Source organism: Schistocerca gregaria, chromosome 7 (genome assembly GCF_023897955.1).
Source record: "Schistocerca gregaria isolate iqSchGreg1 chromosome 7, iqSchGreg1.2, whole genome shotgun sequence".
Classification (NCBI taxonomy): Eukaryota; Metazoa; Arthropoda; class Insecta; order Orthoptera; family Acrididae; genus Schistocerca; species Schistocerca gregaria.
In genome coordinates this window covers 49915526-49940023 of record NC_064926.1, presented here as the reverse complement: position 1 = coordinate 49940023, position 24498 = coordinate 49915526, and the positions used below count along the sequence as shown (strand labels likewise).

The 24498-nt window shown below is 45.2% G+C and overlaps 1 protein-coding gene across 4 annotated transcripts in view; it reads right to left on the bottom strand.

The window, feature by feature from the left end:
* LOC126281676 (acetylcholine receptor subunit beta-like 2) overlaps window positions 1-24498 on the bottom strand; it is a 287589-nt gene that overhangs the window by 20677 nt on the left and 242414 nt on the right. For all 4 annotated transcript variants that reach the window (XM_049980839.1, XM_049980841.1, XM_049980837.1 and 1 more), the window contains one exon: window positions 7043-7155. In XM_049980839.1, coding sequence (XP_049836796.1) covers window positions 7043-7155 — 113 coding nt within the window. The remainder of the gene's footprint in view (window positions 1-7042; window positions 7156-24498) is intronic.

Genomic DNA, 24498 nt, shown 5'->3' with positions numbered 1-24498 from the left:
CATGTAATTTGTTGCGGCGCTTCTCTAATTAAAATCGCCTCCAACCAGCTTCCTACATCACCTGTGCCTACGTTTCTTGTGCCTTTGATCTAAAGCAGTTTATTCAGTTTCAGAACCACTAAACGTTGCAGCTGATGACAGCAGTCCAGCAGCTCAGAGATGCAAAAGCCACTGCTGTATCAACTCCGTGACAACAGTCAGCTACATCCGTGGAACCACCTCTGTGCATTCCACCAATCCGGGATTTGAATGACCAGCACGAGGAATTTAACCAGTACTATGGTCAGTTTAACGCTCACTCACAGAGAGTACTGTACTGCATTGGCTCCTTACTTAGCTTGCATTTATCGCGAATCTCTTGCTCAACGTAAAGTTCCCAGTGACTGGAAAAAGCGCAGGTGACGCCTGTATATAAGAATGGTAGAAGAACGGATCCTCAAAATTACACACCAATATCCTTAACATCGGTTTGTTGCAGGATTCTCGAACATATTCTCTTGTTCGAATATAATGAATTTCCTTGAGACGAAGAAGTTACTGTCCATGCATCAGCACGGCTTTAGAAAGCATCGCTCCTGCGAAACGCAACTCGTCCTTTTTTCACATATCTTGCGAACCATGGATGAAGGGTATCAGACAGAAGCCATATTCCTTGACTTCCGGAAAGCGTTTGACTCGGTGCCCCACTGCAGACTCCTAACTAAGGTACGAGCATAGGAGATTGGTTCCCAAGTATGTGAGTGGCTCGAAGACTTCTTAAGTAATAGAACCCAGTACGTTGTCCTCGATGGTGAGTGTTCATCGGAGGTGAAGGTATCATCTCGAGTGCCTCAGGGAAGTTTGGTAGGTCCGCTGTTGTTTTCTATCTACATAAATGATCTTTTAGATAGGGTGAATAGCAATGTGCAGCAGTTTGCTGATGATGTAGTGCACGGGAAGGTGTCGACGTTGAGTGACTGTAGGAGGATACAAGATTACGTGGACGGGATTTGTGATTTGTGTAAAGAATGGCAGCTAACTCTAAATATAGATAAATGTAAATTAATGCAGATGAATAGGAAAAATAATCCTGTAATGTTTGAATACTTCATTAGCAGTGTAGCGCTTGACACAGACACGTCGATTAAATATTTAGGCGTAACATTGCTCAGCGATATGAAGTGTGACAAGCATGTAATGGCAGCTGTGGGGAAGGCGGATAGTCGTCTTCGGTTCATTGGTAGAATTTTGGGAAGATGTGGTTCATCTGTAAAGGAGACCGCTTATAAAACACTAATACGACCTACTCTTGAGTACTGCTCGAGCGTTTGCGATCCCTATCAGGTCGGATTGAGGGAGGACATTCAGAGGCGGGTTGCTAGATTTGTTACTGGTAGGTTTGATCATCACGCGAGTGTTACCGAAATTCTTCAGGAACTCGGGTGGGAGTCTCTAGAGGAAAGGTGGCGTTCTTTTCGTGAATCGCTACTGAGGAAATTTAGAGAACCAGCATTTGAGGCTGAATGCAGTACAATTTTACTGCTGCCAACTTATATTTCCCGGAAAGACTACAAAGATAAGGTAAGAGAGATTAGGGCTCGTACAGAGGCATATAGGCAGTCATTTTTCCCTCGTTCTGTTTGGGAGTGAAACAGCGAGAGAAGATGCTAGTTGTGGTACGAGGTACCCTCCTCCTCGCACCGTATGGTGGATTGCGGAGTATGTATGTAGGTGTAGATGTGGATCACGTGCAGAGTACTGGGATTCTTTCTCATTTCTTGTCAATGGCAGGCACAGGAGTTTATCGCCTCACTCAGAAGTTATTCCCGGCTAGTAGGCCGGCTCCACCCTCACTATAAGTATTATGAGGATCAGGTACAGGTTGCTGAAGCTCGTTATAAGTTCTTTCGCTTGCAGAAAATGCCGCCACACACCGTCAGGTGGCTTGCGGAATATGGATGTAGATGTAGATGCCAGAACAGACATACTGACATGGATCAGTGAACTGCAGGGTTCGGCAAGGTAGTGTCGTTTTCAGTATAGCTGTGGACACTACTAGAATGATACAATGATTCGTGACGCAATTACATACAATGTGCGAGACAGTAGGACTCGTGAATAAAATCTCAAACATTCTGATGCTACTTTGAAACAAGGGTTACAAATTATTGAACATCATGACTCATGTGATAGTGTCGTAGAAAACGTTGAGTCAGATCCAATTTTCAGTGTCATGCAAAGTGACAAACAGCTGCGTCCTTGCAACTGACCGCCAGCCGCAAACAGGCCACTGCACTGTGGACGAAATTAGAAAGTGTCAATGCGTGTGTCTGCTGTGAAATCATATCCCCGCTGCTTTTCCGTGCTCAATATTGCCCTTCGCTGACCGCATCTTGCTATGCTTGCGGAAGACCAGGTCATTAAAGTCTGTGTGCTTGCCACACAAAGAGAATACTACCCATGTTCGCTCTCATAAGCACAAAGCATCTTTTCACGTAGTGCATGTAGTTTCTTCTAAACCTGCTACCAGCGTTACTAACGACCAAATTCAAGATGTGCCTTCACCCTGTCCGGGTGCTGTGCAACGATAGCCAATCAACCTGTTTGTGATCAATGAGCAACCTAAGTTTCTTCGGGTGCATCCTGTACCTCGTGCAGTTCTCCATTAGTGACTTCGTCTTTTTGTCGATTTTAAATCCACTGTGAATCCACAATCAACAATTGATGCTTATCCGTCGCCTCCCTCTGAGTAATTATTGGACAGGCTTGGTGCAGGCCGCTATTTTTCAAAAATTGACTTACTCGATGCGTATTTGCAAAACCCGTTAGAAGAGTAGTTTCAGAAAGTCTTTGCGGTCAACACAGATTTATGGTTGTTCAAATTTCTGCGCTTACCCTTTGTCAGCACTTCCACGCCTGCCATATTCCAACGCTACTCAGAATAGTTTACTGCAAAAATTACATGGACGACAAAGTGGTGTCGCGATGTACACTGGAGGAACATATCAGTAACCTTTGAACGCTTTTTCAAGTACTTTCAGCTGTAGGTTTGAAGCCTCGCCTGGACAAACGTGCCTTTTTTGACAGAAATTCAGTACTTACTTCCTGTTGTTAACAGCCAAGGTGTTTATCCCGTTCATTCACAATTGCTGGCCATCCGAGATCTCCCTGCTCCACGAAAGGTCACGGAACTGTAGTCAGTTTTCAGGAACATGTCATAATATATCCGGTTTATACGTAGCGCAGCCCAGGTCGCGGCTCCGTTGTGTCTTTTGGGCCGGCAGAATGTGCCTCTTGTTTGTCCAAAGAGTGTCAGGATGCATTCCTGAAACTTAAAAATGCCTTGCTGAGTGACAGTCGCCTTGCTTATTTCGATCCCGCTAAGCCTATGATTGTGACAATGGACGCTGCTTCGTACGGAATTGGTGCTGTGCTCATGCACAGATTTGGTTCAAAGGACAGGCCGACTGCTTTCGTTTCCAACTAATTTACCAGGACTGAATGTAACTATTCGCAAGCCAAGAAGGAAGCGCTCGCTATTATATATGGCGTGACAAAGCTTGACCGTTGTCTGTTTTACCTAGCCACTTCAGTCTTTGTTTCATCCGTCTAAACCTCTCCCGCCACGGCTCCGAATATGCAACGATGTGCTATGTTATTGTCACAACATCTGTGCGAAATATTGTACCAGCCATGCAAATGCTGACGCCCTGTCTTGCCTTCCTGTTGGTTCTGATTCTGAATTCGATGCTGCCACCGCTTCTTGTTGTCAGATCGATGCGCAGGACACTGAACTTTTAGAGACTTTTCCAATGAACTACACGAAAATTGCTCACGCCACAGAAGCAGACAGTGCCCATGAATCTTTCGTTACGATACATTGGTACTGTTTGGCTTCATTCAGTGAGACACATTCAGAATTCTTTTGTGCTCCAATATCTATTCGTCGGCATAGCCTCTCCGTCCACTACGGAGTGATTTTATTGCAGAATGACTCTGGAAAAGCAAATGTGCTTATTCCTAAAGTGTTCTAAACGATGTGCTGCAGTTGCTCCACTCAAAAAAAAAAAAAAAATACCGTTGGCGCGTCGTCGGCACTGTATTTGATGATTTGGCTGATCATGGACGCCCATATTGAACAGATGACGTCTCAACGTTGCACTTGTGCTGAAAATCGGCCCGCCACAAACGTTTTCATCTTGGCCAAAGTCTCAATCGCCATGGCAACAAGTGCTTATTGACTTTGCTGAATGAAACGCATTGAACAGAACACGTCTCAACGTTGCACTTGTGCTGAAAATCCGCCCGCCACAAACGATTTCATCTTGGCCAAAGTCTCAATCGCCATGGCAACAAGTGCTTATCGACTTAAATGCTGAATGAAACGCATTGGAGAAAGTTATTATTATCTAATGAAACGCAGAACGGATCCATCCAAATAGTCGCTCACGTTAGCATGCTGCTTCGGGATTCAGGGAGCTGCGCTGGCGCTGGCGAATCCACTCGGCCGACTAACAACGAAGGTCAGTGCGGCGGACACCTTGGGTGTGATGTTTAGGTGGTTTTCCCCATCGAACTATCTGAATACTGGGCTGGTACCCACATCCCACCTCAGTTAACAGACTGGCAAACATCCCGAAAACGTTCCCACCCTGTAACATGGATAATGGTACATGCAAACAGATAGGGTACAGTTGGTCCCACAGGGAGCAGGCGGGAGTGGTGGCGAGAGGAATGGCATCACACCACTCTATACCACTAGCACTGCGAAATCCAAATTAAAGTATGATACGAGTTTTAGACTAGGAGAAAGAAAAAGAGAAGAAAATACAAAATGTGCAGTTGTTGACGTACTGGACACGAAACTTTCCCAAGATAGCAACAAGCAACATTACACAATGATAAGAAAGCCCCAGCGGCAGAAGCAGTCATAAGTAAAGGAAGAAATGACAGTAGGTTACAGATATGTGCATGCAGACACCTACGTTGTAGAGGTTTATAGAAAGACATTTGTATTTGTCCTGAGTTGTATATGATATACGTACTCTCGACAGGTTTCGGTTGTTTCAACCATCAGCAGTTACAAAAATTATAACATCTTTTGGTTTAAAAATGCATTATCTCAGGCCTGAGATGGCTGGTAACTGTCAGGAGTATATGTTCAACTTAGCAAAGTTTTTCAAGACATTGTCAAATTCTGCTTATGTTGTACTCCACGTTTTGTTATTGTTATTGTTGGTATAAAAAGTGTCTGCTATGATAAATGTGCATTTTTAAACCAACAGATGTTATAATTTTTCTTCCAGTTGGTGATGGGTGAAGTAACCGAAAGCGGCCAAGAATAAATATGGTATATACTTTTCTAGCATTTGTAGACTTAGAGAAAGCTTTTGACAATGTTGACTGGAATACTCTTTTTCAAATTCTAAAGGTGGCAGGGGTAAAATACAGGTAGCGAAAGGATATTTACAATTTTTACAGAAACCAGATGACAGTGGTAAGAGTCGAGGGGCATGAAAAGGAAGCAGTGGTTTGGGAAGGGAGTGAGACAGTGTCATAGCCTGTCCCCGATGTTATTCAATCTGTATATTGAGCAAGCCGTAAAGGAAACAAAAGAAATATTCGGAGTAGGTATTAAAATCCATGGAGAAGAAATAAAAACTTCGAGGTTCGCCGATGACATTCTAATTCTGTCAGAGACAGCAAAGGACTTGGAAGAGCAGTTGAACGGAATGGGTAGTGTCTTGAAAGGAGGATATAAGATGAACATCAACAACAGCAAAACGAGGATAATGGAAAGTAGTCGAGTAAGTCGGGTGATGCTGAGGGAATTAGATTAGGAAATGAGAAACTTAAAGTAGTGAAGGAGTTTCGCTATTTGGGGAGCAAAATAACTGATGATGGTCGAAGTAGAGAGGATATAAAATGTAGATTGCCAATGACAAGGAAAGCGTTTCTGAAGAAGAGTAATTTGTTAATATCGAATAATGATTTAAGTTTCAGGATGTCGTTTCTGAAAGTATTTGTATGGACTGTAGCCATGTATGGAAGTGAAACATGGACGATAAATAGTTGGGGCAAGAATAGAAGCTTTCGAAATGTGGTGCTACAGAAGAATGCTGAAGATTAGATGGGTAGATCACATAACTAATGAGGATGTATTGAATAGAACTGGGGAGAAGAGGACTTTGTGGCACAATTTGACAAGAAGAAGGGACCGGTTGGTAGGACATGTTCTGAGGCATCAAGGGATCACAAATTTAGCATTGGAGGGCAGCGTGGAGGGTAAAAATCGTAGAGGGAGATCAAGAGATGAATACACTAAGCAGATTCAGAAGCATGTAGGTTGCAGTAAATACTGAGAGATGAAGAAGCTCGCACAGGATAGGGCAGTATGGAGAGCTGCATCAAACCAGACTCAGGACTGAAGCCCACAACCACAGCAGCTGAAGCTTTTCTACAAATATCTCACAGTTACAGCTAATTAATTTTTAACATTCTAGAAAGACCAAGAGCATAATGTGGCAGGAAGTTTTCGCCAAGAATCACAACGCCTTATGTCAGATGCGATAGAGATTCTGACGATAGGAATTAAATGCTATTCAGAACATCTGAGGAAAAAGTATTTATTCCTGGTTTCAACTTCCTACAATTATTTACAATTACCACAAAACATAAATGTTTTATCAACTCCTGGATCTGCATTTCGTCGACGTAAGGATGCTGTGATTTCTGCTCTAACAAGTGCACTTGTTTACACAACGGGTCAGTAACATAACATTTCTAACCTGATACTGTGGAACCAGCTATTGTGAACAGTGAAAGAGCAGAATGTGTGGATAAGTCGGAGGAGGCAAGAAGGCCCTGAGCGAGGTATGCACTTCTCACTTAGGGCTCGGAACACAGTTAGTTCATTGGACAGCTGAACGCCGCTGTGTACCGTCAGAGTCAAGAACACGAGTCTGTGGCTGTAGCAGAGTTCAAGAAACCGAGAAACAGGTAAACACAGGTATGGATGTTAGCTGGGGTAAACTATATTGTGATGCAGTTCAGGGTCACGTACCTCATTGTCTTTGTCCGCGTCTTTGATGTGCTGGGCGATGAAGCGCACACCCTCCAGGGCGGAGAGGATGTCCGGTGACAGGTTGCGGGGCAGCGTGTTGTCCGAATCCGTCACTGCAACAGAGGCGAAGGAAAGAAAGCTGCAGAAGGGAATCCACTACGAAAGCTACCAATAGGTATATGACGAGAATTCGGCGACCTGGAAGAAACGCTGCTTTTTACAAGTGCAACGAATGATCGCATATTTAGAAGAGTGTTGGTTTTAAATGGAGTGTTCCATGTACCGATCTCACATAACAGGCTGTTTCACCTTGGTTCAGTTGACTAGCTTTTCTGTTTACAATTACAGGTACTTCATTTTCACTTAAATTAAATAAATGCAATAAGAACTTGAACAATAAGTTCTTAATGGAGTAAATAAACATAAATGTCGTGTGACTAGGACCTTCGGTCGGGTAGACAGTTCGCCGGGTGCAAGTCTTTCTATTTGAGACCACTTCGGCGACTTGCGCATCGACGGGGATGAAAAGATAATGATTAGGACAACACAACACCCAGTGCTTGAGAGGAGAAAATCTCCGACCCTGTTGTGAATCGAACCAGGGCCCTTACGATTGACATTCTGTCGAGCTGACCACTCAGCTACCGGGGGCAGATTCTTAATAAAGTAACCAATTACATACAATCTTCTAATTTTCTCCTTCGTAGCACTAGTTTTGTCCATGAAGGTTTTCGTGGTGTGTAAGTGAGCTAAAATCTTCTACCGTTTCCTGCCGCGTAAGATGACAGTGCAAGCACGACGTATCGGAAACGCTGTCCTCTCTTCCAATATTTTGGCAGCAGACCGCTACATTGTTCACATAGCTGGCTGACAACCCACGTGCGCCATCCACCGCTGCCCTTCGCGATGCTGGGTGCTGCCCCTCTCTTGATGTGGCCGCAAAGACTGCTTGCTAACCTATGCTGAGAGGAAAACTATTATCTCAATTAATAACATTCATAGACATTCGTATCTCTGTTGTCTCCAATAAATCGAGCTCACATTCTGAACTTATGCGGCAAAAAACTGATAGAGATTTTACAGCGCTGAGACACACACATCGTGTGTGGCCCAGCTAGTAACCGGTGATTTTAAATTCTGCCGTTTTTGTCTCAGTTAGGCACTATGTTATTAGGCTTTTTTCTGGCAGGGGAGGGGGGACACATCATCAGCGTTCAGACTTGTTTGATGCAGCCTGTCATGACTTTCTCTCTCCTATGCCAACCTTTGCAACTCTCTCTCTCTTTACATCTTCTCCTCTTTCTCTCTCTATCACCTCCTCTTGCTTTTCCCTCTTATTATCCCCCTCACCCTTCTCTCTGTTCGTCTGCTCCTCTTCCCTGTCCCTGCCTGTGCAGTTTTAACATATCAACTAGGCACCGACCATAGCAACGCCACGAAATGGCATCAAAAAGGCGCTAACCTGCGCGCCAATGGAATAATGATGTGTGGTTTATGTGGCGCTCAACTATGCGGTTATCAGCGCCTGTACAAATTCTGCTTTGCTCAGTCCAATCTCGCCACTTTAATGAATGATGATGAAATAATGAGGACAACACAAACTCATCTCTAGACAGGTAAAAAAATCCCCGACCCCACTGGGAATCGAATCCGGGACCCCGTGCTTGGGAAACGAGAACGCAACCGCTAGACGACGAGCTGCAGATCCTATGGAATGAGCTGGTAGCGCCACACCTCCAGGAAGACGGAATTCAGTGCCCCTTGTCAAAGCTGATTTAACCAGCCGCCTATCCCTGGTCGGTCAAGTTCGGTCGCAGACTTCGAGAGCATCCATACTGAGTTGTAGGAAAACGATACAAAGCTTGCGTTCTGCGATTAGTAATAGTGTATAAAACTAATATCATGTAGGAGACACAGGTAGCAGCTTCAAGCCACTTCACCATGAGAAATTAAGTTATGTTTCTTTCTTTTTTAGAAATAAAATGTCCTAATAGTTCGTAGCATTTACTCATCAACACCGTCATACATACGCCAGATATACAAATAAATACACACGTAACACCAGCTGTGTAGAATATATAAATGGGGTAGTAACGCTCGTAAGCAGGTAAATAGTTTTACTTGTATTCATAAGTTTTTCAAGCAATGGATACAGCTGTAGATAACGCTTTATAAGAAACTTACTACAACGTATCAACAAAGTTGGCGAGGGCGCTAAACATGCCTGTCATTGCACTGTGACGTAAACTACGGGAAGTAACCGGATTAGTTCACCGGATTAGTACCTCCTTTTTATGCGCATTTCCGTTCAGGAACAAACTGAAGATGTTTATCGGAGTCATATGTATCCACACCACCCTCTGATTCGTACAACTCGTTCGTGAAAAGCGTTCTCTTGTCGCGGCCACTGCACACATTACGACTCAGGCAGTCAGGTTTGTGGCACTCACACCTGTTTATACTACTTGCACATCCTGTCAAAGTTGCCACAAGCTAAAATCTGAATTTAGAGATAGAGCAACAACTTCTCGAATTACCGTGGAACTTCCAGCAAACAGGCTACAGCACACCGTTTGTTGCCGGCCGGAGTGGCCGTGCGGTTCTAGGCGCTACAGTCTGGAGCCGGCGACCGCTACGATCGCAGGTTCGAATCCTGCCTCGGGCATGGATGTGTGTGATGTCCTTAGGTTAGTTAGGTTTAATTAGTTATAAGTTCTGGGAGACTGACGACCTCAGAACTTAAGTCGCATAGTGCTCAGAGCCATTTGAACCATTTTTGAACACCGTTTACTATGTTCTGCGATAAATCAGTTTCCTATTGAGTGTCTCTTTACACAGGTTACACCCGAGGTCTTCAATTCTGCCTCGCTTTCCTAGTGCATGCAATGTCATCAGCGAGTCGTATCGTTGACATATGTTCCCTAGAATTTTAATCCCACTTCTAAATCGTTTTCTTATTTATGTTATTACTTCTCCTTATGTACAGGTTCAACGTCGACAGGGCAGCAACTAACTATACATCTCCAGTATTAGTTCGTTTGGTACTACTCCTGGTCTCACTTAGGCTATGAGAGGCCAATCACCCAAGTGTTGAGTCTGTTCTGTCCGTCTGTATAGTTCTGCTTGTGTCGCCAAGACCTCCTTCTGTGTGTGTTCATCCTCATCTCCTTGCATTTCATTGGTTTACTTTCACCACCTCACTCTTACTGCACAACTGCCGCCGCCATCACTACATAGAGGGCTTCGTCTTGCCCACCACCACATGTCCTCCCCTTTACCACAGTTTCTTCTCCATCCATAGTCAAATCAGCTACCTACCCTACCCTCCCCACGATATCTTCCCCACCTCAATATTTTCTTTTGCCCCTCGTCCACTCCCAATCCCACACACATTCACCACTGCCCCTGTGACACCTGCATGAATTAAATCGTATTGTGTCATCATCGCAACACCAGATGCCACAATATATTCCACCAGCATCCATGCAGAGTCCAGCCTATTGGAAGGACCAGCCCAGCCTCATATCCCACTCTTTCCAAATCCTCAACTCTACCCTATCCCATAGGTACCAAAAACATCAGAAGTAACACAACACAGCCAGCGCTACCTCCAAAAACCCACAGACCAACCCAGACCCCACTGAACACATGTACACTGTTTCATTCCGTGCACCTTCTCCCTTGACTGTCCACATTGTCATTCTGTCCCACCCTGAATCTCAATTCGTAAACGCCAGATTCCTCATCCTCTAAATCTGAAAGTATCCATATGCTGACCACATTTCTGTCACCCCAATCATCGCTTGCCAAGCCCAAATTCCACATAGTCCTACTTCTACTCCCCCACATTACCTTCTTCTCCATCCATAGTCAAATCAGCTACCTACAATCCCCTTCAAAGGCATTCCCACCATCTTCCCACCCTCACTACCATGATCATGAAGCCTGACCCTGACATCACGACAGAGAAGGTGGTCACTGAACTCGATTGCAGTTCTTCCAGGGAAATCCACACTGCCTACCATATATTGAATGACTCTAGTCCCACCTTCATCATGTTTGTATTCATTGAGCAAGCTACTGCCATTGATTGTCTCCTCATCTACAACTGCTGTCACAGAGTCAAACCCTCCAAATCACTCCCTCAATCCTACTGCCAAACACGCCTTCTATGTAATGATCACCTCACTCCTAATTGTAAGAATCCTCCCACCTGCTCCCACTGTAGGCAATCCTACTTCCTTAAGTAATGTCCCAACCTAGGTTCCCCACTCCACATGCAACACCTGCAATGATGCTCACTCTACCAACTCTGCCAAGTGCAATGTCAAATCCCCCCATAAAACCTGCATTAACGGTGTCTTTCCATCCTACTAAGCATCTCTGCCTTCCCTACAACTACCTCCACCCGTCATTCATTTCCTTACTGTTGTACTCCTAAATAACCACCCCTTCTAACGATCACACACACACTTCAGTATCTCCCCTGCTGCCCCTTCTGTATTCCATCTCAACACTCAAGTCACATATCCCCGAAACCAGTCCACTTCACCTTCACCCATTTTGACACCCTTTAATAAACCTCTCCACCCCTTCCCCATACAACCCATTTCCTAGGCTCTCACTATGGCATGACAGCACTACAGCAACATCTGTTCCCTACTCACCAACACGCCCTTTTCCTGCACAACATTGATACCTTCATCCCCAATGAATCCTTCCTCCATCAAAACCACAGCATGTGCACCTCTCCCTATATCCTCCACTGCACTGATAACCCCCTCCTCCAATCGAGAGGTGGAGTAGCCGTTAACCATTATAGGTACATCACCACTGCATACCAGTCCCTAATCAATGAACCCTACAAACATCTTATCCTTAGTATCTTCTTCAAAACCCTAACTGTCGCCTATGTCACAATATACATTTGACCTGTCACACATACAATGAATTACTCATATCGACTGTACCTACTCCAAGAATATGGTAGTTGACAACCTCAACACACATTGTAGATTCCCTGCAGAGCTCTAGTGGTGGCGTCAGTTAACAAACTCCCTTCGAAGTGACATACACCCCCTACCACAGCACATCCATTCTGAAAGTAACACCACCCTGCATGTCTCCTAGCATCACCCAGACTCCTTGGTCACCTCATTGCAAAGGCCCTCGATCCAATTGGAAGGAACCACCTACCTGCCCTCATCACAATATCCTACATGCTACCCAGTCGCCATGCACCCCATCCCAAACTCCATCCAAAAGTTATACATGACTGCTCCCATGTCAACTGTAATGGCTACTAGGAATCCATAGATAACCAGACAGGGAGCAACCACCTAACCTTCCAGCAACACACTGACATCCACCATGCCACAGCCTTCCTGCAGAAGGCCTTGTCAAATGCTATCCCTCCCCATTTAACTACTAAAGCCATACATCCTCATGCTCCACTCTCTCATAACAGGCTGTATTCCTTCTCCATGAATCCATCGCTTATATCACCCCTTCCAGATACTCTTACACACTACTGTGAAATAGAGCAAAACATTAGTAATTTACTCAATGCCAAAAAACACTGGACTGTCGCCAGACATGCACCAGACTCAATGCCACTCTCCCAGTTAACTGTTCCAAGTACTGGAAACCATTCCACTGAGATACAGGCACCCAACCCATCCCTCAGTACACATTGCTTCACAACAGTTATCCCTTACCTGACGACTTGAGCAAAGCCAATCACTTAGCGTTTTATCTCTCTGACATCATCTCCACTTTAACATGCCTCACTTTGAATACTCCCAATACCCACAAATGCACACACACCTCAGTCCCACCCCTGTATCTCAGCTTCCGCTGCTTGAACAGCATACAAGGAATGGAATTAAACACCTCAATCACAGCACAGGACATAAAACAAGTACTTCACAGAAAACGTAACACATCCCTTGATCATGAGCGTATCACCTATCAGTATCTCAAACAATGCCCCATTTCCTTTATAATTACCCTTGCAGCCCTATATACCCCTATCACTCCACATGCTACTGTCTCAACCTGTGGAAAACTTCCAAAATTCTACTTTTCCTGAAAGTGAAGGAACTCCCATCCTGACGACTCATTGTTCCGCCCCATCTGCCGCATCTCGGTGTTTAGCAATAACTGTGAATCCATTCTCTCCTGATGCATCTGCACCAACACCATCTGCATCCTATTACACATTGTGGCTTGCTTCCTTCCTTCTCTGCTGATGATCAACTCCTGAACCTCACCCAGCTCCTGTCCCAATTGCTCAACAACGGTATGTCTGCCATCTTTTTCTCCCTTGGCATAGAGAAAGCTTAGTACTGTTCAATTCCTGTACCTTCCACCCCACTGCAAGAGTTCCTCAAAGTTCAATCTCTATTCCCTCCTTTAGCTTTTATACACTGCTAATACGAGCAAACCATCTCCAGCTATCCACTTCCTTCAGTATGCTGGTTCAAATGGCTCTGAGAACTACGGGACTTAACATCTGAGGTCATCACTCCCCTAGAACTTAGAACTACTTAAACCTAACTAACCTAAGGACATCACACACATACATGCCCGAGGCAGGATTAGAACCTGCGACCGTAGCGCCTAGAACCGTTCGGCCACCCGGCCGGCTCAGTATGCTGGTGACTCCACTTTCCTCGCCCTCTCTGCTACGCTCCAGAAATCCCAACGATGTCGTGAAATCCACCTTAATGAGTGTACCTCCTGGTGTAATCAATGGCTCTATAAGATTAACCTCTCCAAACCCCAGGCATTAATTACAGTACTCACTGCCTACACCTTCTGTCTCCATGTCATCTACCTATTCAGCTGACTAACACTCTAAAATACCTTGGACTAACCTTCAACTGGCAATTGACATGGAATCCTAACCTACTGACTAGCTGAGCATGGAGACTACACCCTTTCACTGTCCTTCATACAAACAAACCCCTGACCTGCCCCATTCCTTGATATGGAGATGTTGCATTGATATCTGCCCCACGCAAGGTCTACAAGTCCCACCATTCTTTCTGCCTCGCTTTCTGCATCCGCTTACCTTCCCCCACAGGGATCCTATATCAACTAATCAAATTTCCACCTCTCCTTACTCACTTGAACATCTCTAGATAACCTACACCATCTGCAAACCCGATTCCAACAATCCTATTATATCCCCTCTCCTTTCCAACCGTAGTGTGCTGCCATGCCTCTGCCTGCAAATTCCAACAACTCTTCTCTTGCACACTATCCACGTTCTCTCTCAAAGAAATTTCAACCATCTCCTTCTCCCGCTTCACGAAGTCTGCCCCACCATGTACCCATCCTACCAATTCTAAATTCAGTAAATCCGCAACAGTCCCGCCATACCTGTACCCTCAGGAACTCCCTCCTCACTCCCTCCCCACAGCACACCTCGTGCTTTTCCCCATCCCTGTCGTTTCTCACCCCCTTTCTTATCCAATGTATAGATCCCAATAACAAATACCCCTCTTTCCTCGTCCCCCATAGCCCTGCCTCATCACCACCTCTTACCAGTCCTTAGTCCTCATCACTACTACTCTTTTATCTCCCTCCATTCCCACCTTTACCTTTTCTGTTATAGTGAAAGTGTTCAGTGCTCCCTCTTTAACTGTCAGTGTCTCTTCTGTCGTGATCAGTGTTTTTCAAGTGTTTAATGTTCTTCAGGTACTCTTCAGTTGTTTTTAACTGTGCTGTCAGTCCACATTTCTAGCACTGTTTTTAAACTATTCATGAATATTGCATTATTTTTCACATTCTTCCATTAATACCACATTTTCAAATAATTTTAAATTCAAGGTATTAATGTCTTCTTATTTTCTGTTTAGAATCTAAGTTAATGAGTAACGTCTACTGCCTGAAGAGTGGGTTCAGCGGGCCGCTGCCAGTACAGCCCCACCCATCGACGCCCAAATGGAGCAATAGCTATGAAATAACGCTAAAGGGAAAAAACACAGTTTGAACAGTTGGTAGAATGACTATATCATTTCATTATATCCCCTTTAATTAGAATAGCTCTTCGACGTCTTCCACTTTTATTTTCCATCTTCCTATAGTCCGATGTCCTCATTCCAGTCTCACTGACTTTAGACAGTAATCTGAAAAATAATTTGTTTTCCAATTTATTTTCAAGCATTCTACAGCACTATTACATTTCCCTTCTGCTGATATACGTATTAAGTAATAAAAATTGCTCTCTTCCTATTGCATCAAATTTCACTTAACGAGCCTCTACGAACTTCCGTATGCGTTGTTGGCAAGAAGGAGAATTCAGTTCATAAACAAGGCTAGGAGGACAGCAGATTTATTAAGGAAGCCTCAAAGTTTGCGAAATAGTACAAAAGTTGGAAGTTACTGAATATAGCAATGTCCTGCTAACGAAAAACGTTTCATGATAAAATAAATTAAAATGGAGACAAAGAATGAATTCTCAGTCACATAAATTAATGTGAAGCAATGTGTTTTTAGTTTTTCATTATATTAAACGTCTACGGTATTCGTACATGAAATACTCTGTACTAATTGGTTGCAACAGATTGAGGAGGAAAATAATACCGTAAACGCATGTTAACTAGGAGATTGAAGGATTTCTAAAAAAATAGCGAAGAGATTTATAACCGCGCAGACGGAACCTTCGAATCTCGACGTAGTGACAGGCGTCTTTTGCGATGCTTTTTGGATAAAAATAAGGTTGCCCTGTGATGCTTAGCGCGATACAAATCTGCACAAGCTACTTCACTATCTCGATAGATAAGGGAATTACAAGTGGTGACTCCATACTGAGGGTCTATATGCAGTAGAATTTATGAAATATTAAAAATATTTCCATTAATCACGAGATTGTATGTATTTCGTAATAAAGTGTCGCTGATTGGGAACATTTTTAACTATTTCGTATCCTGAACACTGTTCTATTAAACCAAATCCAAGCGAGATGCGAGATAAGACTTGAAAACACTGAAAACTGTGTAAAATTATAATGAGCTTTTGAACGTCACATCAATTTCAAGTGTTATAGTTACAGACTCACGGTATACAGTAAACACGCATCAGGCAAGCCTTTATGATCACTGCAGACCGCGAGATGGAATGCCGCCCGGTAGCACTTCGGCCTCGCAACGCTGTAAGGAAAGTTTACAAGCGTAGTAGAGAGGATTCGTTCTAGCGTAGTTACGATATGTGCAGCAAATAGGGAAATCCGTTGAGATAAGCGACTTAGAAAAAGGGTAGACTGTTATGACCTGGTACCTAGCAACGAGCATCTCGAAAATGGCCCCGCGCGGGGTGGCCTTGTCACGGTCCGCCCCCCCCCCTGCCCCCCCCTGCCCCCCCCCCCTGCCCCCCCCCCCCCCATGGGAGGTTCGAGTCCTGCCTCGTGCATGGGTGTGTTGAGTTGTCCTTAGCGTATGTTGGATTGAGTAGTACGTAAGCTTAAGGACCGATGGCCTCAGCAGTCTGGTCCCATAAGACCTTACCACAAATTTCCAATTTTTTCGAAAACGACGAAGTTGATGGGCTGTTCGCTTGCTACTGCAGTCAGTATCAATGAAAACACGTCACCTGCTCCGCTAATCACGTACCTTGTTGTTACACACGTCGATGGTCATGTCTGGGGAGACCGTCGTGAGACGAACGACTACTGGAAACATGCACTGCGCCATAGACGCAGACTGCTGGGGGCAGCATTATGCCTTCGAGGACCTTCACCTGGCCTGCCATGGGATCTGCCGTAGTAATTGACTACACTATGACAAGTACGGACAGCGTGAACATTATTGCAGACCGCCTGCACACCTCGATCCTTTATGTGTTCCCCGATGAATTGCTTTGAGGAGCGTAATGGTGGGCTCAGGCTGAGATCTGTACCAGAAAATTTTCCAGGTATTAGCCCGAGTGAACATGCGCAGAACTCGATCGGCCGCAACTCCACGTTCACGAAACAACGGCGCATGATTTACGGGTATTTCGTCACCTTCGCTTAGCCATTTGATGCAACGTATCTTCGGAAGCGTACGAAGGATGTTTCTAATTCATTGCAAGTAGATTCGATGCTGTATTATGTTTCAAAAAGTATAAAGCAGATGAGCATGTTTCGTTCATAAGTGTACGTGCGGGGTTAAAATATTATTGAAACCCACTGTCCTTGAAAGACTGAGCATTATTTACAATTCAGTCTGGGTAACACATATATACGGCTGATGTAGAAAATAAAATTTGGCAATGTTTGCTAGATTTTGTACTACACTCCGCACACGGAATTAAAGGGTCACTTTTCTGCAAACCCCGTAACTGCCTCCCATTAATACACAAACGTTTGTAATTTGGCCCAGTGGCGCCTACAGCACTGCTTTGCTATGGTGCAAAAGCGTGGCGCCCTGTGACCATGACTCGGTAACACTTCAAACAAGTGAAAAAATACCAGAGCTCAGATGTCCAGGTGACGCATAATGCGCATCAGTTTTGCCACATTGGCATCAGATTACCCCACAGTTCTGCCCGACGCAACTGTGGACGTGTCACACGATGGGGAGGTTGTCACAGTCCCTCTTACCCGCATTTCACCCATTCTCTTGATGGAGGTCACAACTAAGCCTTGAAATCACGTGGTTTTCTTATGGGTGGCCGAGAAAAACATTTCAGTCGCTCCTCCACTCAGAGTCGACTCGGAAAGGCCTCTAGGGTGACATAAAGGGCGTCAGTGATATCTCCCTTACCCTTGGGACGTTGATCCCCATACAGTTCGCGACCGAAAACGACAGGCGCTGCCTTCGACACCCCTTGGCTTTCGCATACAGCACCAGGTGCTAGTTCGAGACGTGGCACCACTCGCTTGAGGTGTGTCGAAATGGCTGCCCACCAGACGGCCATCTAGAAATCAGTGAATTGCAGTCACTGTAGAGTGACATTTTTGAAGTGTCCAAGGAAAGTGCGAGCGTGGCTCCGAGGGTGTAGCCAAACTGAGGTGTCTTAGACGTACCCTTTTCCTTTGTATTCATGCACGTGTCTATCCCATGCTTCTCTGATCACGCCGCTGGAGGGCGAGAACACGAGATCGTATACCATCTTTGCCGTTTTAGGTCACGTTCAGATTTCGTGGTTCCACTCTGAATACCAGACAAAAACTGCGATCGCGCTACACGCCACAGGAGATCGATCACTTTCAGTGGAGCTGCAAGCCCACTATGTCCTTATAGAAGGGTTGAAACGACCGGGGGATGTTAGCTGCGTCATTGGTTGTCAAGAACGTTCTACATCTACATCGTTACTGTGCAATTCACATTTAAGTGCTTGGCAGAGGGTTCATCGAACCACAATCATACTATCTCCCTACCATTCCACTCCCGAACAGCGCGCGGGAAAGAACCCCAATCATACTATCTGCCTATCATTTCACTCCCGAACAGCGCGCGGGAAAAACGAAGACCGAAACCTTTCTGTTCGAGCTCTGATTTCTCTTATTTTATTTTGATGATCATTCCTACCTCTGTAGGTTGGGCTCAACAAAATATTTTCGCATTCGGAAGAGAAAGTTGGTGACTGGAATTTCGTAAATAGATCTCGCTGCGATGAAAAACGTCTTTGCTTTAATGACTTCCATCCCAACTCGCTTATCATACCTGCCACACTCTCACCTATTACGTGATAATACAAAACGAGCGGCAATTTTTTTCACCCTTTCGATGTCCTCCGTCAATCCCACCTGGTAAGGATCCCACACCGCGCAGCAATATTCTAACAGAGGACGAACGAGTGTAGTGTAAGCTGTCTCTTTAGTGGACTTGTTGCATCTTCTAACTGTCCTGGCAATGAAACGCAACCTTTGGCTCGCCTTCCCCACAATATTATCTAAGTGGTCTTTCCAACTGAATTTGTTCGTAATTTTAACACCCAGGTACTTAGTTGAATTGAAAGCCTTCAGAATTGTACTATTTACCGAGTAATCGAATTCCAACGGATTTCTTTTGGAACTCATGTGGATCACCTCACACTTTTCGTTTTTTAGCGTCAACTGCCACCTGCCACATCATACAGAAATCTTTTCTAAATCGCTTCACAACTGATTCTGGTCTTAGGATGACCTTACTAGACGGTAAATTACAGCATCATCTGAGAACAACCTAAGAGAACTGCTCAGATTGTCACTCAGGTCATTTATATAGATCAGGAACAGCAGAGGTCCCAGGACGCTTCCCTGGGTAACACCTGATATCACTTCAATTTTACTCGATGATTTGCCGTCTATTACTACGAACTGCGACCTTCCTGACAGGAAATCACGAATCCAGTCGCACGACTGAGACGATACCCCATAGGCCCGCAGCTTGATTAGAAGTCGCTTGTGCGGAACGGTGTCAAAAGCTTTCCGGAAATCTAGAAATACGGAATCAACTTGAAATACACTATCGATAGCAGCCATTACTTCGTGGGAATAAAGAGCTAGCTGCGTTGCACAAGAACGATGTTTTCTGAAACCATGCTGATTACGTGTCAATAAATCGTTCCCTTCGAGGTGATTCATAATGTTTGAATACAGTATATGCTCCAAAACCCTACTGCAAACCGACGTCAATGATATAGGTCTGTAGTTCGATGGATTACTCCTACTAGCCTTCTTAAACAATGGTGCGACCTGCGCAATTTTCCAATCTGTAGGTACAGATCTATCGGTGAGCGAGCGTTTGTATATGATTGCTAAGTTGGGAGCTATTGTATCAGCGTAATCTGAAAGGAACCTAATCGATATACAATCTGGACCTGAAGACTTCCTCGTATCAAGCGATTTGAGTTGCTTCGCAACCCCTAAGGTATCTACTTCTAAGAAAGTCATGCTAGCAGCTGTTCGCGTTTCAAATTCTGGAATATTCCATTCATCTTCGCTGGTGAAGGAATTTCGGAAAACTGCGATCAATAACTCAGCTTTAGCGGCACAGTCGTCGGTAACAGTACCATCGGCACTGCGTAGCGAAGGTATTGACTGTGTCTTGCCGCTTGTGTACTTTACATACGACCAGAATTTCTTCGGATTTTCTTTCAAATTTCGAGACAATGTTTCCCTGTGGAACCTATTAAAGTCATCTCGCATTGAAGTCCGTGCCAAATTTCGCGCGCCTGTAAATTTTAGCTAGTCTTCGGGATTTCGCGTTCTTCTGAACTTCCCATACTTTTTCCGTTGTCTCTGCAACAGCGTTCGGACCTGTTTTGTGTACCATGGGCGATCAGTTCCATCTCTTACCAATTTATGAGGTATGAATCTCTCAATTGCTGTTGCTACTATATCTTTGAATTTGAGCCACATCTCGTCTACATTTGCATAGTCAGTTCGGAAGGAATGGAGATTGTCTCGTAGGAAGACTTCTAGCGACACTTTATCCGCCTTCTTAAATAAAATTATTTTTCGTTTGCTTCTGGTGGATTTGGAAGGAACGGTATTGAGCCTAGCTACAACGACCTTGTGATCACTAATCCCTTTATCAGTCATGATCCTCTCTTTTAGCTCTGGATTGTTTGTGACTAAGAGGTCAATGAGTTGGGTATTTATTTGTTACGAGACTCAAATTTTGTCTGAACTGTTCAACAACTATATCATCGGAGTCTGGAGGTCGGTAGAAGGAACCAATTATTAACTTAATTCGGCTGTTAAGTATAACCTCCACCCATACCAATTCGCACGGAGTACCTACTTCGACTTCACAACAAGATAAACCACTACTGACAGACACAAACACTCCACCACCAATTCTGCCTAATCTATCTTTCCTGAACACCGTCTGAGACTTCGTAAAAATTTCTGCAGAACTTATTTCAGGCTTTACCAGCTTTCTGTACCAATAACGATTTCAGCTTCTGTACTTTCTATTAGCTCTTGAAGCTCAGGGACTTTCGCAGCACAACTACAACAATTTACAACTACAATTCCGACTGTTCTTTGATCCAAGTACATCCTGTATTTGCCAGAAATGTCTTTCTCAAACTGGCTGCTGATAAGCTCTAACGAGTCCTGCACTTTCCTAAAAACATCAAAACTAAGCAAAATATCAAACGCTTGTAACTTAAATGTCTTCAGGCGTCTTATGGAGTCTCTGAATTCTGGATATGGTGATCACACTTGCCTATGAGAGGTACCAACAGTACGGTAATATGTTTGGGCAGAAAACAGGTAGGAGCTCCAATATTGCTTACTATTGGGAAAAGAGGAATCTCATCTTTACGTATCTTGGGTAGGCTGCACAGCCTTGGAGGAACTGCGTCCTTTTGGAGTAGGCTCTTAATCACCTTAGAAGGAATAGAACTCTTCTTGAGAAGATCTAATGTCTTTCTCTGGATTTTGCCTGTCGGATCGTGTGTTAGCTTGTGATAGGCAGGGTCGTCGAGCTGTGCTTCCATCTTGCTGTTGTATTCAACTCGTGAGGAAAGGAGGGTGGCGTTCCCCTTTTCGGCAGATAAAATGACGAGTTCTTTGTCCGCTCTCAAGTTTCTCAGAGCCTTCCTGTCTGCTCAGCTGATGTTGAACTTTCTTGCTGGGGCTAGTGTTACAATCGGGCAGGTGTCCCTCCTAATCTCTTCTGCAACGTCACTGTAAATCTTGAAAATTGCCTGTTGTCTGTCAGATAAGACATCTCGGATTGCAATTGCCCGTGGTGTTGGTGCACAGTTCAAACCTTTCTCGAGCACTGCAACAGCTGCGTCGTCCAGGATTCTGCCCTTGGGGTTAAACACGGTGTGCCGACGTAGTGCTTTCCCTTCTTGCGGTTTGGTCTCGAGACGAGAATACTTTGACATTTAGCGAACCTTGGCTTGTTGTTTTGACCAGTCAGTTAGCGCCCAGGTGGAGCTATCTATCCAATCCCAGGATAACACTGTTTCGAAGAGATCTTCATGTGCAGTTCCCGTCTTGTATAAAGTACCCTCTCACTACGGCTGCACTTTCCCATCGTTTAATTCTAACAGCGGCCGCAGATTCAATTTGACGTTTAAATTTAGCAGCCGGCCGCAGTGACCGAGCGGTTCTACAAGTTACAGTTTGGAACCGCGCGACCGCTACGGTCGTAGGTTCGAATCATGTCTCGGGCATGGATGTGTGTTATGTCCTTAGGTTAGTTAGGTTTAAGTAGTTCTAAGTTCTAGGGGACTGATGACCTCAGATGTGAAGTCCCATAGTGCCCTGAGTCATTTGAACCATTTTTTTAAATTTAGCAAACGTTGGGACAGTTTGCTTGTCACGGCATCTCAATAAAAACGCCATAGTGCACAGCAGTCTACCTCTCTTATCATGTAACTTGTCAAACTCACATATGTCGTTGGCCATCTCCTCCCTGTTGAGGTACCAGTTGTGACTTTTCATGCTTTCCCGACGGATGTGTTGCAAATATGCTTCTCGGGTTGGGCACCGGATCGTATTGAGTAACTCACGCCATATTTCATCTATGCAACTCCTCGACATCATCGGGTGGTCTTCGTTGTCCATTGCCTGTGTCGTCTGGCCACGAAGAGCTGTTGCATAACGATTTGATTCATGGATCCAGTTATATGGCTCCTTCCGCGTATAGCGATTTTACGACTATGACGTGTGGGGCCTGAAGATGGCATCAGTGAAATGCCGAAACTGGAACCACGTAAGAAGTTCATAAAATAAATTTCTACAATACATACTGCTGTTGGTAAATTATTGCAACAAGAAATTCATCGGGTGGTGCTAGCAAGGCGCCACTGATGATAACCTCGAGTCGACATTTATCATGCCGGGAGCAGGTAATACGCGTGCTCGGAAAGACGCTCGCAGTTGATTACCCTCTAACTGTATTGCGCAGAGTAGGTAAATGCATGCATTTAGCAAGCTTTAATCTGCAAAGGCGGATCAGACACAAGTGAGTGAAGGAAGTACAGGTTAGCAGCAGCTGCTCTTCCTGCTTTTTGTTCAGCTCGTGTGACTGCTGACCGGACATTTTCCCCTCCGATTAGACTGGCGCCAGCGTCGCTCTCTCTGAGTGGGCCGGGAAGGGCGAAATGGACGGGGCCGATCGGCGCCAGTATTTCTTCCTTAACTCCGGCGCATCGACATGCCTCCAACCTATTGGGCGCCGGTCTCCCCCTAACCCTGCCAGACGCAGCCACCGAGTTCCTCGCCACCCTACAGCAGACTCAGCCGCTGGGTCCGCCACACACACACACACACGTCGGTGGCGTCCATTAGCAGCTCCGCTGAGCCCTCTTTGTCACGCGGTCGGCAGCTTTAATTAGAGCTGATACGATACGGCAGTAAGCGCCGGCCGGACAGAGGGGCTCTAAGCCGATTGGCCGCGCCTGGCTGACCGCCGGCACAGCTCAAAAACGGCAGAGGGGGCGGGTTTGACGGCGGGGGGAGGTGGGGGACGGGGACAGACTGAGCCCATTACCGCAAGGCCGATTACGGCGATCTCCTGGCCGGCTGCGCCGCTGCGCTGCGGCCGGCCTCAAAACGCCTCAGTTTGCCAGAGTCACGCGTCCAACCTCCGTTTACCGTTCCCTACACCTGACCTTTATTTGGCGACCACAGACTGGTGAAACGGAGCGACAAGGTATCAGAGAGGGGCTGACGCCGCGAACTGCCCATTTCGACATGATTCAGCTGCACACCGTTAACAAACCACCGAGTGTACAGATTAGGTTGTCAGACGTGTACATAGCTCAAAGACCTTCTATGTACTAGAATCGCAAAGCATATAATTAGATTACAATTACCTGACAATTACACGAACGCGTGACGTCTGTTCTTTCAGACATGTCTGATACACTACTGGCCATTAAAATTGCTACACCACGAACATGACGCGCTACAGACGCGGAAGTTAACCGACAGGAAGTAGATGCTGGGATATGCAAGTGATTAGTTTTTCAGATTATTCACACAAGGATGGCGCCGGTGGCGACACCTACAAGGTGCTGAAAAGAAGAAAGTTTTCAACCGACTTCTCATACGCAAACAGCAGTTGACCGGCGTTGGCTGGTGAAACGTTGTTGTGATGCCTCGTGTAAGGAGGAGAAATGCGTACCATCACGTTTCCGACTTTGATAACTGTCGGATTGTAGCCTATCGCGATTGCGGTTTATCATATCGCGACATTGCTGCTCGCGTTGGTCGAGATCCAATTAGTGTTAGTACAATATGGAATCGGTGGGTTCAGGAGGGTAATACGGAACGCCGTGCTGGATCCCAATGGCCTCGTACCACTAGCAGGCATCTTATCTGCATGGCTGTTGCGGATCGTGCACCCACGTCTCGATTCCTGAGTCAACAGATGGGGACGTCTGCACTACAACAACCATCTGCACGAGCAGTTCGATGACGTTTGCAACAGCATGGACTATCAGCTCGGAGACCATGGCTGTGATTACCCTTCACGCTGCATCACAGACAGGAGCGCCTGCTAAGGTGTACTCAA